We start from the raw sequence: 16,446 nt of genomic DNA, 5'->3' as shown, positions 1-16,446 counted from the left end.
ACTCAGCATGTGTCCCTTTTAGATATTTGCTCACATTTTCCACCAGTGTCATCATGATTATAGACTGAGGCCAGAAATATCACTTATGAAATCTCTCTCAAATCATTGTAACCTACTAAAAAGTTTTTATAAAAAGTATAAGTAAATATGCAAACTTTTCAAAGATAGTTTAAAGCCATTGGTTATATCAGGAGCCACTAATTAACATGAATGAAAATTGAGCAGCAGCTTTGAAGGAATGTTCTGGATTCGATAAAAGTGAAGTGGATAGTTCACCCAAAAATGAAAAATCTCTCAAAATGTACTCACTCTCATGCTATCCCAGATGTGTATGACATTCTTTCTTCTGCAGAACACAAATGATTTTTAGAAGAATATTTCAGCTCTGTAGGTCCATACAATGCAAGAGAATGGTGGCCAGAAACTTGAATGCATAAAATCGATACACACGACTCCAGCGGTTTAAACCTTTTTGCCAAGTGCGTGGTGTAATGTACACAGAATGCAATATCGCCAAAAACAAAAGAAGAAGAATGTGGAAATGAAAGTGGATATTTATAGTAAAAAAATTACTTAAAGTCATTTAGATCAAGTCACTTAAAATGACTTGTTTCTCCCCTACAAACCACTGGAGACTTGTGGATTACTTTTATGCTCATCTTTTTGGAGATTCAGAGACCTAGCCACCATTCTATTGCATTGTATGGACCTACAGAGCTCAAATATTCTTCTAAAAATCATTTGTGTTCTGCAGAATTAAGAAAGTCCTACACATCTGAGATGATGTGAGGGTAAATGATGAGAGAATTTTCATTTTTGGGTGAACTATCCCCTTAAGTTCAATCAACCGCATTTGTGGTATAATGTTGTTTATTACAAAAAATACATTTGTCTTGTCCCTTGTTAATAAAAAATAAATAAAAATGTGTGTAGTTACAGTAAGGCACTTACAATGGAGGTGAATGTGGCCCGTCCATTAATATTAAAGCACAACCTGTTTGGAAATGATAGGCACAAGTCGTAAACATTATACATGTTAACATGATTTTAGTGTGATAAAATCACTTACTAAGCTACTTTATCTGTGTAAAGTTATAGCCAATTTTACAAATTGGTTCCCATGACGACTTAACACTAGTAAACCATCTAATCTTGTAAACACTATCATTGGTAACTCCCTAATTTTATCACACAAAAATCGTATTAATGCGTAATGTTTATGCAATGTGGCTTTACTTTGAAACTGTACTTTATGAAATTGTTTATAGATTGGCCCCATTCACTTCCTTACTGTAACTAAATTAAATAAACCAGGGCCAAGACAAAATTATTTTTTATTGTTATCAACATCAAATGCTGTTAGTTGAGGTTAACTTGTATTGAACCCGGACTATTCCAATAATTGAATGATTGTACATCTGTGCATGTATGTCTCAGGCAATTCAAGTTATCTGTAGAGTTAAATTTAATTGTAATATATAGTTTAATATTTATAACTTAGAAACATAAATCTGTTCCAGAAAACTTACAAACAATAAATAAGATCTACTAAATACATTAAGTTTCATTGCAAGCAAAATCAAAAGCAGTGCCACAATAACAGTGCAAATGGCTTCCTTTGTTATAAGGTGCATTTAAGAACATATAAATATGTACCCATTTGGGGGGTTTTCAATAGAATATCAATAGAACCCTGCAAAGACATTCCCTGGTTAACTGGTTTGTCTTACTTTTAATAAGTCAGTCACATTCAATGTGCTTAATGTATGAGATGCAATGTTTTGTCAGCTACTGTTCAAAGCAATAACCTCATAATTTACTCACATCAAACCCTTCACCACAAAGGCTCCAAGGCTCTCATGGGAATATTCACAGTAGCAGGGATCATCCAGGAAAGGGATGCTGTAACCCGTACACACACACACAAGATGAGACAGTCACAATGTACGTCAAAAACTGCTTTTATTGAAACAATAAAAGCAGGCAAAAGTACAAACGGGCAAGTCCAGTGAAGAGTTGTCGAGGGAAGCGTAGGGTCAAAAGCCGGGGACTCAAAGAGAGTAAAGGGGGCAAATCCGAGAGAGTAGTCGAGGGGAGCAAGGGTAAAAGCCGGAGTAAACAGGATCGAGAGGCGGGTAAACTAACAAAGGGAGTAGACAGGGGTACTAGGGGAACGAGGAGCTGGCAAGCTAAGGGGGTAATCAAGAAGAGTTCAAGAGGAGATCAAAACTAGACGAGACTAGCGGGGGCAAAGACACGGGAAACTAAATACAATAACCAACCCCCGTGAAACGGGTGTGCTGTGGTATTTATAGGGGAAGGTGCAGGAGTAAACAATGAAAGGTGATGAGACGAGTGCAGGTGAAACGAATAAAGGGGTGATGGAGACGAGTGCAGGTGGTCATAATGTTCTGGCCATTGGGAGCGGGCATGTGAGCCCGAGGAGGGAGACCTGCTACGAGCATGAGAGCTTGTAGGAGCAAAACGAGCGTGAAAGCTCGAGGGAGCAAAACGAGCGTGCGAGCTCGAGGGGGCGGAACGAGCGTGGAAGCTCGAGGGGGCGGAACGAGCGTGGAAGCTCGAGGGAGCAGAGCGAGGGAGCGGGGTTCGTGACAGTACTCCCCCCTCTAAAACGGACGGCTCCTGGCGGCCGCGCTCGGTTGCGAGGAAGTGGTGCTGGACGAACCCAACAAACAAAAAACCCTGAACAGACAACCCACAAAACACACAAACAAAATTGAGGGCAGTCCAAGGGGCATAGAGGGAAATGAGACAGTCCATGGGGTCAATGGGCAGTATCAAGGCAAGGTCTGGGGGAACATAGCGGACAGGCGGGTGGTCGGGAGATCTAGGGGGCAGCCGTAGGGCAGAGACAGGGTCAGGGGGTCTGGAAGGCGACTGGAGGACAGGGACTGGGTCCGGGGGTCTGGAAGGTGACCACCGGACAGGAATAGGGTCCGGAGGCCAAGGAAGAGGCCACAGGAGAGGGAGAGGGTCAGGAAGTCCGGGCTGAGCCGTGAAAGGCGGTGCCGTCAGAGGCGGCACTGTAGGCGGCTCTGGAGGTGGGGTTCTGGAAGGCTGTGGAGGTGGAGCCGAAGGAGGCTTTAGGGGCGAAGGCCTGAAAGGCTCCGGAGGTGGAGCCAATGACGGTGGCGCTGTGGGAGGCTCTAGAGGCGGAGGCCTGGAAGGCTCTGGAGGTGGAGCCGAAGGAGGCTTTAGGGGCAAAGGCCTGGAAGGCTCTGGAGGTGGAGCCAAAGGAGGCTCTAGTGGCAGAGTCCTGGAGGGCTCGAGAGGCTTGGGGGGCGGAGCCCTGAGAGGCTCGAGAGGAGGAGGAGCCCTGAGAGACTTGAGAGACGAAGCCGTGAGAGGCTTGAGGGGTGGAGCCTTGAAAGACTCGAGGGACGGAGCCCTGAGAGGCTCGAGGGGAGGAGGAGCCCTGAAAGACTCGAGAGGCAAAGCCGTGAGAGGCTTGAGGGGTGGAGCCATGAAAGACTTGATAGGCGAAGCCCTGAGAGGCTTGGAAGGAAGGGGAGCCCTGAATGACTCGAGGGGTAGAGCTCTGGGAGGCTTGAGAGACTTGAAAGGCAGAACCCTGGGGGGCTTGGGAGGTAGAGCTCTGGGAGGCTTGGGAGGAGGAGCCTTGAAAGATTCGGGAGGAGAAGCCCTGAGAGGCTTGGGAGGGGGAGCCCTGAAAGACTCGAGAGGAGAAGCCCTGGGAGGCTTGAGAGGCAGAGCTCTGGGAGGCTCGAGAGACTTGAAAGGCAGAACCCTGGGGGGCTTGGGAGGTAGAGCTCTGGGAGGCTTGGGAGGAGGAGCCTTGAAACACTCGGGAGGAGAAGCCCTGAGAGGCTTGGGAGTGGGAGCCCTGAAAGACTCGAGAGGAGAAGCCCTGGGAGGCTTGAGAGGCGGAGCTCTGGGAGGCTCGAGGGGTAGAGCTCTGGGAGGCTTAAGAGACTTGAAAGGCAGAACCCTGGGGGGCTTGGGAGGTAGAGCTCTGGGAGGCTCGAGAAACGGAGCCCTAGGAGGCTCGAGAGGAGGAGCCCTGGGAGGCTCGAGAGGAGGAGCCCTGGGAGGCTTGGGAGGCGGAGCCTTGGGAGGCTCGTGAGGCGGAGGCCGCGAGGGCTCTGAGGGGCGAGCAGAGGCTGGCAGAGTCGTGGAAGACTCTGGGGTGGAGCAGAACCCGGCAGAGCCGTGGAAGACTCTGGGGCGGAGCAGAGCCGTGGAAGACTCTGGGGGCGGAGCAGAACCCGGCAGAGCCGTGGAAGACTCTGGGGGCGGAGCAGAACCCGGCAGAGCCGTGGAAGACTCTGGGGCGGAGCAGAACCCGGCAGAGCCGTGGAAGACTCTGAGGGCGGAGCAGAGGTCGGTAGAGCTGTGGAAGACTCTGAGGGAACCTCTGCGGTCTTGAGCACAAGACGAGACTGGGGAGAAGGGGCCCTCTTCCTTCTCTTACGTCTTCGGCTAACAGGGGACGTGGCCATGGGGACGGTCGAGGCTACAGGCGCTGGCTCTGGGGCGGTCGAGGCTACAGGTGCTGGCTCGCCGACCGTGGCAGACATGGGCGCTGGCTCGTTGGCCGTGGCGGGCATGGGCGCTGGCTCATTGGCCGTGGCGGGCATGGGCGCTGGCTCGTTGGCCATGGCGGGCATGGGAGCTGGCTCGTTGGCCGTGGCGGGCATGGGCGCTGACTCTCTGGCCGTGGCGGGCATGGGCGTTGACTCGCTGGCCGTGCCAGGCTTCAGGACTGGGGCCGTGTCAGGCTTCGGGGCTGGGGCCTTGTCAGGCTTCGGGGCTGGGGCCGTGTCAGGCTTCGGGACTGGGGCCGTGACAGGCCTCGGGACTGGGGCCGTGTCAGGCTTCGGGACTGGGGCCGTGACAGGCTTCGGGACTGGGGCCGTGACAGGCCTCGGGACTGGGGCCGTGTCAGGCTTCGGGGCTAGGGCCGTGTCAGGCTTCGGGGCTAGGGCCGTGTCAGGCTTCGGGACTAGGGCCGTGACAGGCTTTGGGGCGAGGGCCGTGGTAGGCTTCAAGACGGGGGCCGTGGTATGGAACACTGGTTCAGTTTCTGCCTCCCCCACAGTAAACGAGGAACCAGCGTACAGTAGGGCGAGGTCAATAAACTGAGCCAGGTTGAGAGAGCAGCGACCACCTGGCATGAATGATGAGGTTGGCTCATTCAGTCCACATTGAAAAATGTCTTTCAGAGCCACCTCATCAAAATTCAACTGGTACGCCAGGGCACAAAAATCCATAACAAAAACCTCCAAGGGTTGACTCCCCTGACACAACCCCAAGAGTCGGGCCGCTGGCTCCTTAATGTCGAGGGCGGGGTTATGAGTTACACAACCACTGCCTCGCATAAAAACCCCTTGGTCAGCGTCCGAAGAGCCAAAAAACCTCTCCGGGGGTGGAGAGTTCACGGCGCTCAAAAATGCATGGGAAGCATAAATGGGCTCAGGGGCAGACACAGGTGAAGCAGGGTGACAAAAATCAAAAATCGCACGTACCTGCTGTCCCTGGGCTGTGAGCGCGCGATCATGACTCCCTCCGGTAGATCCTGTGGCAGAGTGCGCTGAAAACATCCGCTCTAGTGAGCTGCGCGAATTCTCCGCGTGATGCATTGTGACTGTCTTCGGTGAGGTTGGTTATTCTGTAACCCGTACACACACACACAAGATGAGACAGTCACAATGTAAGTCAAAAACTGCTTTTATTGAAACAATAAAAGCAGGCAAAAGTACAAACAGGCAAATCCAGTGAAGAGTTGTCGAGGGAAGCGTAGGGTCAAAAGCCGGGGACTCAAAGAGAGTAAAGGGGGCAAATCCGGGAGAGTAGTCAAGGGGAGTGAGGGTAAAAGCCGGAGTAAACAGGATCAAGAGGCGGGTAAACTAACAAAGGGAGTAGACAGGGGTACTAGGGGAACGAGGAGCTGGCAAGCTAAGGGGGTAATCAAGAGGAGTTCAAGAGGAGATCAAAACTAGACGAGACTAGCGGGGGCAAAGACACGGGAAACTAAATACAATAACCAACCCCCGTGAAACGGATGTGCTGTGGTATTTATAGGGAAGGTGCAGGTGTAAACAATGAAAGGTGATGAGACGAGTGCAGGTGAAACGAATAAAGGGGTGATAGAGACGAGTGCAGGTGGTCATAATGTTCTGGCCATTGGGAGCGGGCATGTGAGCCCGAGGAGGGAGACCTGCTACGAGCATGAGAGCTCAGTAGGAGCAAAAGGAGCGTGGAAGCTCGAGGGAGCAAAACGAGGCAAGCTCGAGGGGGCAAAACGAGCGTCGAGCTCGAGGGCGAACGAGCGGAAGCTCGAGGGGGCGGAACGAGCGTGGAAGCTCGAGGGGGCGGAGCGAGGGAGCGGGGTTCGTGACAGATGCATCCCTTTAAATGCATCTATTCTATCTGAAACCAGAACAACACTTCACGATTTCTCTTATTCTCCATTTCTACCTCTTCATCCAAAAATAAGAATCTCAGATGATCTAAGATGCAAAATGACAAACATACACATTAGTGTTTACATCATATCAAATGCCATTAATTTGTGACACAGTAACAACACATTCATATTAAGATAACTGTGCTTCTCACCTCCACTGCAAAACCCAGCAAACCACCCTCTTTCCAGCACCAAAATCCCAACAATCTGCACCCAGTTTGTGATATTGAGAGTCTGAGAAATCACCTCAGTCTGATAGCTATACAGGCAAAACATGGATCCCTGCTACTGTCAATATTCCCAAGGGAGGCTTGGAGCCTTTGTGGTGAAGGGATTGATGTGAGTTTTACTACTGATTTTCATCAGTATCTATCCTGTGTGCTACAATACAAAACATGGAAGGACGATACATCTTGCCATCACTGCCTGCACCCAAACAGGGCTCTCTGTGAAAGTGTTCTTAAAATGGGCTCCTCTGGGATTGTGGTTGCACAAAATACCACTCAACTGAAGACACAAACCAGCCCCACTTCACAAACACAGAGCACATAATCACTCTAATGCTGTCTATGCAATGTTATCTAGCACAAATGTACATAAGTGACCATTGACCAATATACAATCAGCAGAAATCCTGTTTCCAAACTGAACTCACGTCATATAACATAATACAGAGCATGCCACGTCATATGCTGTCAACGACCACATCCAACCATGCTCCGAACCTGGAGGTCTACTGTAGCAGGCGGGCTGCCCAGCCATCCAGCCCTGCACAAAGATTAAAATACTGGAACAATTTAAATGTACTTAAACCGAATATATACAGTAAATGAACACAGTTTGCTAACGGATATAGGGTTAGTTTACTTCCAGCCATATATAGTACTATAGTATTACTCTTGTACAAAAATATAGTATAACTCCCCAGATAAATGTAATTACCTACCATCCAATATAAGTTGATAATAACACGTGCAAGTGTACAAATCTCAGTGGGATTGTATACACAACCCAGGCAGACAAGAAGCGTCCGGATGTAAACCATAAAAAGACAAAGCATCATTACAGGGGTACCATATTGAAATGTTGCATCAGACATGTCCAGCTAGTGGGAGTAACCTAATCTTTTCAATTCTCTGAAAAAAATAATGTAATAATTACACTGACTCACAAATTACACTCGGCACAAACAGACATGCATTCATATACTGTATCGCAGATGCTCCTGCATGTTAATAGTAACCCACCTCTCCATTATCGTATCGAACGACCAACACGTTTCTTATTTGTTTCTTATTAAACATTTTATAATAAACAGAAATCTAATAGAATAGAAACGAATCAAAAGTTTAATTATGAATTATTAATATCACTGCAAAAAGGTCAACCCCTTCTCCATAAATGACATTTATATACAGTAAACAGAAAAGTCTCTTCCGTCTTTATGAAAACATTCGTGTTACAATAGCCACCAAAGTCCATTGGAGGGCACCAAATGATAAGCGCCTGAAGGTCTTTTGTTTTATAAAATAAAATAAATCAATTTTAATTATAACATAACAATAAAATATATAAATATCATATAAGAGCTTATATACTGCTTCGCCTTTGGATTGCCTTATACGCTTCTGTTTATATTACTTTTATTTGCATTACCGACACAACCACACTACTTCCCCACCAATAACCTAGAATAACCACATACGTGGAGACACAGAATGTCAGTTAGGGTCAGAAATGAATGGGACCAGAAAGTGACCCCAAAAAAAAGTCATCGAAATTAAAAATGTAGTGGTAAATGCTCCAATTGCACTTAAAAAAAAAAAAAAAATATATATATATATATATATATATATATATATATATATATATATATATATATATATATATATATATATATATATATATATATATTTGAGTCTATTTTAAAATTATGTGATGGGATAATATAAAAATAATTACATAAATTCCATCAGCTTGAATCGTGTAATGTTTAAAGACACTACTACTAATAATAATAATAATAATACTAATAATAAAACTTTAAATATTATATTTTAATTTTATTTTATTAAAGATTACTCAGTTCAAATTGGTGGAATTTTCTTATGAAATTGAAATGTGTAAATCTGAAAAATCTGAATTCCCTTTTAACATCTGATATTTTTCCTAATATTTTATCCAAAATATTTGACACAAATATATGATTTAAATCTGATTTAACTGTATAGATAACAACCTTACTGCATTAATTTGAAATTGATATTAATAAATTGATTAAATTCCAGTATTTTACATAAAAGAGCTGCACAGAATTTTTTAATGCTCTCATAAAGCTAAAAAAAAATGCTTCTAAAAATCAAATCCGGGGCGGAAGGGGCAAAAATATTGCCCCGTAATAAAAAAGAAAAAAAAGAAAAGAAAGGTGACCATGATATCAGCTAAAAGGGGTCTGCGCCTGAGCGGCAACTGACGCGTATACGCCCCCTGCTTTCCGATTGGACATAAGTCACGTGATCCAGCCTGGAGGCGTCGGCGCTGAGACGCGTCACTCGTTCATAACGCAAAACTCCACCGCTTGACTTGATACGGACCCCAAAAAAACCCAACAACAACAACGGAAAACAAGGCAACAGGCACCGGTCACACTCTGCACATGTCTGACATTGCCATGAAATGAGGGCACCATGGGCGCCAAAGAGTCACGGATAGGCTTCCTTTCGTATGACGAAGCCGTTAAAAGAGGTAAGAGCTTTGATCTTGAACGATTAACGGCAGTCGGCTAGCGTTAGCAGCGTTAGCCAGCTAGTTAAGCCCTCATATGAACTCTTCCTGCGAGCTAACGAGCCTCAACCTGTCATTTCACAGAGCTGTTATGCGTCAGCTCGCTCAAGTAGCGGTTGTGAACCATTTGGGGAAAAGATGGGGCTGTTGGGACTTGTCTTTGTGTTATTAGTGTAATTCGATGTAATGTTGTTGTCAGAGTCCCAAAATCACGTGAGCTGCCAACCTAGACAGTATTTTGGCCATCATAGCTGCATTCCAAACGTTCGCACTCGCCTTTGCTGCCAAAAATTAGTAGAAAGTAGACTGCTCACTAGGGTTTATGAGACATAGCCAATGTCTAACGAGCAGCCGGCTGGAAGTGTAACTAATCTGGGTGGTGCAGCAGCGAGGGAGGTTCACTCTGATAAACAGATTTCACTAATCTGTGAACATTTGTCAACATACCCCCCACACATTGAAACCTGATTTACACTTTTAGTATTGAACATCTGTGTATTTACCACTCATTCACCTTAAATTAATACGATAAGTAGTTGCCTAAGTGTCATTTTTGGCCAAATGTAAGTTCAAGAATTAAGTAGAACAATCAATGTTGACAAGGCCGGTTGACATGGCCGGTTGACATGACAAGTTTATTACAGCTCCTATCAGCTGTGTATCACATTTACACCAAAGCTTCATCTGTTGGCACATCACATCATAATGAACATTGTGTAAATTCATCACTGTTGTGGAGTAATCACTTCAATTTACATGGTTTTTGCTTCTCAATACCAAGGCAGTACATCTGGGTTCTGCGCAAGTGGTTTCTAAGTATTATTATTTAATTAAAGGTAGATATTGAGTGTAGTATGGCTGTATATGTTGTTGAGCCAGTATGCCTGTATTACTATGTCATCACCTGAATCTTTCTTGCACTCTGATATCACCTATAATGATTAGCGTTACTGCTTCCATGTCCTGACCACAAGTTTGGTTTCAGGTTTCTGATAAAACACATTGATCAAATCAAATCACTTTATTGTCACACTACTGTGTACACAAGTGCAACAGTAGGTGAAAGTCTTGTGTGCAGTTCCGAATAACATAGCAGTACCAATTAAAATAAACAACATATTTACATAACACAATTTACATAACAAATGTACACATAATTACACAACACAATATACAATGTACAGTAAACAATACACACAATATAGAATACACATACAATACAAATAAAAAGTAAGGGTATTTAAAATATATATACACAGTAGTTGAATTGGGGAGAATATATTTGACAGTCCAGTGTGTGATACAAGATGATGATTAATTAAGTGCAGTGCTGATTGTTGAACGTGACAGATCAAGTGATGACATCCATTCTACATTTCTGAAACTAAAATCTGCCTAGCAGCATAGTCTAATAGAAGCAAACAGACTGTGATGCTGGTGAGTTTATGTGTGTGCATCGATCAGGTTTGTGTACACAAATGTGGCTGAGAGCAGATACTGGCCTGGCATCTGAGATAGAGCGTGTCAGCAATGCTTATCTTTCCACACCTTAATGAATAAGCAGAACCTAGCTGGTGTTTTGCATAGATGTTATTTGCATCTTTGTTTCTCTTACCAGGAAACCACAGGTCAAGATTTACATTTTGGCCAAAGCTATAACAACTATAGAGGAATTTGAACGTTTGGCTGGTTTTGCGTCTTTATCTTGTTGACATTGTTGCTGACAATATGATTTACAACCTAACGAGGAAGTCGTGAGTGGTGTTGAAAAGTCAAGTTTGTATGATTTCATTCTTTTGCTCTCATCAACATCATTGTGTGTGTGTGTCTTGGATTGTGGGCACATTCATACACATGTGTGTGCGCGTTGGCGGGAAGCTGGGGGTTAACTGGCCAAGAGCTCGCCAGCAGAGGTAGAATTACCATAATTGTTCCAGCTGCACCCGCACTGCGATAACACATTAATTGCGGCTTTTTGTGCCATGCTGCTCAATAGCCAATGCTGCTGACATCACAATAACGTTGTGTTAAGAAGGCATGGCATTCATGTCAGTGTTTTATTGTTTGTTTTATTTTATTTTATTTTTTTTCCTATTCTTATGTGTATCGAGGCTATTTTTTAAATCATGCTTTACTAATCACTGTCCCCCACAGGATTTAGTGAGACTGTGTGGTGGACCTTGGATCCTCTAGGGGGGGATCTGGGGCCATGCTCCCCCGTAAGAAAAGTTTGTACATTTTAGTCTGTAATACAAGTGTTAAATTGTATCGTTTTTCAAATTATGCTTTATTGTAAATACGGCTGTCAAATAAAAAAATAGAATATTCATGAAATTTAAGGGAAAAAATGCACATTCGAATGCTAAAACTGTGCATTCAAATCTTGGATGTGTGCCAAGAACTGACAATGACTTAAGCTCTATCGTATTCTTGTGCTAAAAAGGCTATAAATACAATTGCAACAAATACAGTTTAACAAAATGCAGGTATCTCAAAATTTAATTAGACAAATCATCTAAAAAAGCACTCCTGCACAAGATGCTGAATAAACAAAAAGCGAAACAAAGACATTTGTTTAGCACGCATTTAGAAAGAAAATCATATGTATGGTTGCAAAAGCGATGCGTTCGGTGTGAACTAGGGCTGGGTGATGTGACGATGTAATTGGATCCCGGTGCCGATTGTGGACAGATGATCGACAATATCGGGAAATGGCAAAACCATAGATCTAGGGAAGTCGCCAAATATATTAAACTGTGTCCAGTTTGTGAAATATCACCTGCCACCCGCAAAATACGACGAGGCTGAATCCAGTTCACAAGCTCCTCCTCCAAATGTATTTCATGCGTGGGTAATTTTGCTCATCTACCCGCAACAGGCAGGCGACCTGTAAGATGTGTCTGAGTGTGACAAGAAATGTTATTAGTCCCAAAGACCTGTGCTTGAAGAAACACTCTTTATTATATTTTTAATAACAGACAAAAGAAAAGCCGTCAATGCTTATGTCTTATTCACTGTTTGTTCAGATGCATGCAGCATGAGCCAGTCTTGCAGAACACACACATGTAGACATGCAGCATGAGCCTACTCTGTGAGCATCGATCATCACGGGACGGGAGGTGCTGTGATTTTATTTCACTTTATTTCCATACGGGTAACATGCATTGTGACTGCAACTCTGCAGGTTCAGTAATATATTACTTTCTATAAAATAAAGACGAAAGTACGGCTGAAACGATTAGTTGACGTTATAAAAAATTTGAATTGTCAAATAGTTGTTTGATCTAATTTAATGCAATATGAGATCACTTTAAACCGTAATGATGAGAGCAGCACTCCAGCTCTCTGATTTAGGAGAGGAAGAATTACACAGCTCACAGTCCAGATGAACTCTAAACTTTCCAAACAGCTTCAGGTGATGTAGATCCCAAAGTATGAGGGAATTATAATGCAAAAATACAAAGTAATTAAATACAGAAGCACTCTCGTTGTGGAATAAGGTAAGAGCAAGAGGTACCGAAGCATTCGGGCCCTCACGGACAGACCGTGTAACAGCTTCTTCCCCCAAGCCATCAGACTCCTCAATACTCGGAGACTGGACTGACGCACACACACGCACACAGACGTGTCCTGGGTTGCACTTTAATTACTGTCACTTTTTACCTGGCTGTTACCTCAATAACTGCTATATCCATAGAACATTCTCTCATAGTATGTTATTTTTACATTTGGCATTTTTAGAAGCTGTCATCTTTTGCCTATTGTCCTGTTCATTTTTAGTCATTTTATTGTACTGTCCCGTACTTTTTGCACATGTTTGCACGTGCACTTTATATAGGTATGTTATTTAGTCTTTGTAGTCTCATGTGGTTCGGTGTTTGCACCATGTTGTTTTATGTAGCACTATGGTCCTGGAGGAACGTTGTCTCGTTTCACTGTGTACTGTACTAACTGTATATGGTTTAACGACAATAAAAACCACTTGACTTGACTTGAGTAAGTAGAGCTGGAGCTGGAGCTCCGCTGAAGCAAAACTTGCGTGTCGAATGTCTTTTAAAGGAAACACTCCGCCGACATTCCATCTTAAATGCAGTTATATTTAATGCGTTATAGCTTTATTAAAGTTCAAATAATATGGATGCAGATCATGTAAATAACTTCAAAATCCAAAATATGCGGTGCGTATTTTTTTCCGTACCCATGTTAACAGGTTAGAGCTTTCAAACTGCACGCGGATGCAGTCCGTCGATCCGTTCCAGTTGCGGTGCGTAAACAGCAGTGCAGCGATCGTTTCCGCACCGAGTCTATTTTTGCTGTGCTGTGCTGCACCGCACTGAATTAAAGTGGCAGCGTATTGTTCACATTCAAATAGACATAGATTGACAAGAAACTGTAATAATTTGAAAAACAAAAAAGTATGATTATAGTCCCAAAAGTTACAAAATGCCATCATATATTATTTGTTTACCCTAGAAAAAGACAGAGTGAACCCAAATGCGTCTCATTCTTCTCCTTAGCAACAGATATAGCGCGATAGCTTTTCTTCTGTCAACAACTCGAACTACATGTAAAACAAAGAATCACAATGATTAAAATGAATTTTCATACTGTTTCAATGTCTTAAACATGTCAAACAATGTCAAAGTTAACGTTTGGATTTAAAATCAAAATTACTTACACATTTTTGATTTTGTGGGTAACAGAAACTGCGGATCAGTAGCGCACTGCAAACGCAGCATATGTGAAAGCACTATAGCGCGTGCTGCTCCTGTACCTTATGCACACCGCAATACGCACCGCATACGCACTGCACACGGAGTATGTTTGAAACGGGCGGTAGGGGTAGAGATTGAAACTGCACCCGGCTGATGCACACTCGCGGTCATGGGGACACTCAACAACATAAAATGTTTTAGCATTCTGAGCTACCCAGGACCCACAATGAATTACATTTTTAAAGCAAAATCAATAAAGCAAAAAATTCACCAACCCTCGGCAGGGGGGTTGACGATGTAATCAGATACCGTATTATTTTTAAGGCAATTATCGCTAAAATATTTTTTTCATATCGCCCAGACCTAATGTGAACAGCCCATTACAGTAGGTGAAGGTACTTGCCTATTGCGTCTTGCTCTCTTATAAGTGTTTCTCTTATTAAGCAATGAGTTGTTTAAACGCATTGTCAGGAATGATGTTCAACTTGTAAATGTGTCGAGATCCTCGCATTCGGTTCCATTCTGTTGTGTTCCATCTAATTGAACAACCCCTGGCCTGGGCTGATAGTCTGAGCAGCTTCACCACCGAGTTCAGCCAAATACCTCCGCTATCCGGGAATATTGCTAAACTACATAAAATTGTAATGAATAAAAAAAAAAAAATATTTGGTATTTCGCTGTTATTATAGCTTGTGTCTGGGTAGTATACTCTGGCATCAGTGCTAGTGTCACACCATGGGTACTGCCTATTGAAGTCACAGTTTCATAATGAACTGAAAATATTTTACACTTATCATCTCTAATGTGTTTTGCACTGTTGCTTCGGCAAAGCATCTCTCACTCTCAGTCAGTCAGCCCCCCTCCCCCTGCTGTACGCATGTGTGCTCACAAACACGCACTGAAACCACCTGCTGGGCTCGACATTAAAGCCGGGTTCACACATCCTCTGTAATTGTGGCACGAGCGAAGCAGGGCAGTCGCATTGGACGTTTACACTGAACACATCTCTTCTGCGAGAAACAGCAGCGCCTCTGTTCAGAAAATAAAGTCATCTATGGGATCCTATTCCAAATTTTTTCTTTAATAAGGTCATAATAACCTGAGGTTATTGCTGCTTCAAGGACAACAGCGGGCAGTCACATGCACTTTACCTTTATCAGCACACTTGGTTTTGATTGGTTAATGTTTTGTCTATACTGTACATCTATATACACAGAATGGCAAAAGTTCAGGCAGTTTATTAATTCTCTCCTTTATTACATTATTTTTATTGAGTTTACTTGCATGCAGACATATAAATTGTAGTGTAGTTTAGGTTTGAATATTTTTGACTTGCTTTTGTGTCTTTTCTATAATTTCCTGATTATTTTAGTGTAAAATAAACTGCACCCAGAGCCATTGAGCTCAGCCGAAACTATCTGTTCACTGCCGTTTCTGGGACGTGTTACCTCCTGACTCCCGCTTGCAGTCAGAAAGGTGTAATCTATTAATATGGGAGCCGAAACGAAAACGTGCCATTCATGGGACAAGTGGAGGACAAGTGAAGGAGAAATGTACTTGTCCTACCGGAGAAGCAGCATGATAGTACATCAATAACGAAAAAATAGCATTTGTGATAGCTTAGGCCTGTGTCCCTTATTACACATCGGGCATGAAATTCAGCGGGTGATTATGCACAATTTTTCCCGCTTTATTTCGTAATATTAGAATCGGCAAGACTGATCAGTGTTACTGCTTCTCTTGCAGCATTCCGCAGTATTCAATACAGTTATCCACTAGTCCAAACACAATTTTATCATTATCAATATACGACATTCAGAGAACGTTACTGCAGAAGTTATCAATAATAATTAATGTTAATCTAACGTTAAATAAGTTGGTTTTTTTTTATTGTTAGGTAACGTTAACTTTAGCTAACAATGTTAGCTGTCAGTCTCCTCGCTTATGTCGACTGACATATTCGGCTGCTTGTCTTGGAAAAACAATGTATAATGTATGTTACGTTATATCTAGCTAACTAACGTTAGCTAATTATCTAACATTAACATTATAACCAGTGGTTCTGAGAATGTAACTATTTTCAGCCTCTGAACACAGGTAACCACTTTTAAGCATTTATTTGATTGCTCAAATGTACTGTATGCTCTAGTCGATTTTGTGTTTTGACCATTTGTGAACTGTGTTCACAAACTCGTTTACCATGCTTTGTGGGTGTGACTTTTTTTTTGCCATGTCATCACCATTCATATCTAGGCAACCAATGTGTTTGATTAATTTACTACTAGAGCACAACATTGTTTACAAGAGCACAAAGTTCTTCATAGATCTAGCCTATTAATTTTGTTCTCAATGTGCACCAAATTGATGCATTTAACTTTAAAATGTACAAAATGTTCTTATGGGTTACCATGCCACCGGACCCCCCTAGGGAGTTTGAGGTCCACCCACCACATTCTGACAAAATCCTTTCGGAAACACTACGTGCACATCCACTGTTGA

At 43.3% G+C, this 16,446-nt stretch overlaps 1 protein-coding gene across 2 annotated transcripts in view; it reads left to right on the top strand.

Annotated features, from left to right (window-relative positions):
- The first annotated feature begins 9,016 nt into the window (after positions 1-9,016).
- LOC127631925 (ubiquitin carboxyl-terminal hydrolase 32-like) overlaps positions 9,017-16,446 on the top strand; it is a 93,480-nt gene continuing 86,050 nt past the window's right edge. For both annotated transcript variants that reach the window (XM_052110332.1, XM_052110331.1), the window contains exon 1: positions 9,017-9,193. In XM_052110332.1, coding sequence (XP_051966292.1) covers positions 9,136-9,193 — 58 coding nt within the window. In that variant the 5' untranslated portion in view covers positions 9,017-9,135. The remainder of the gene's footprint in view (positions 9,194-16,446) is intronic.

This window comes from Xyrauchen texanus, chromosome 38 (genome assembly GCF_025860055.1).
Source record: "Xyrauchen texanus isolate HMW12.3.18 chromosome 38, RBS_HiC_50CHRs, whole genome shotgun sequence".
In the NCBI taxonomy this organism is placed as follows: domain Eukaryota; kingdom Metazoa; phylum Chordata; class Actinopteri; order Cypriniformes; family Catostomidae; genus Xyrauchen; species Xyrauchen texanus.
This window is presented reverse-complemented; position numbering and strand designations above follow the sequence as displayed.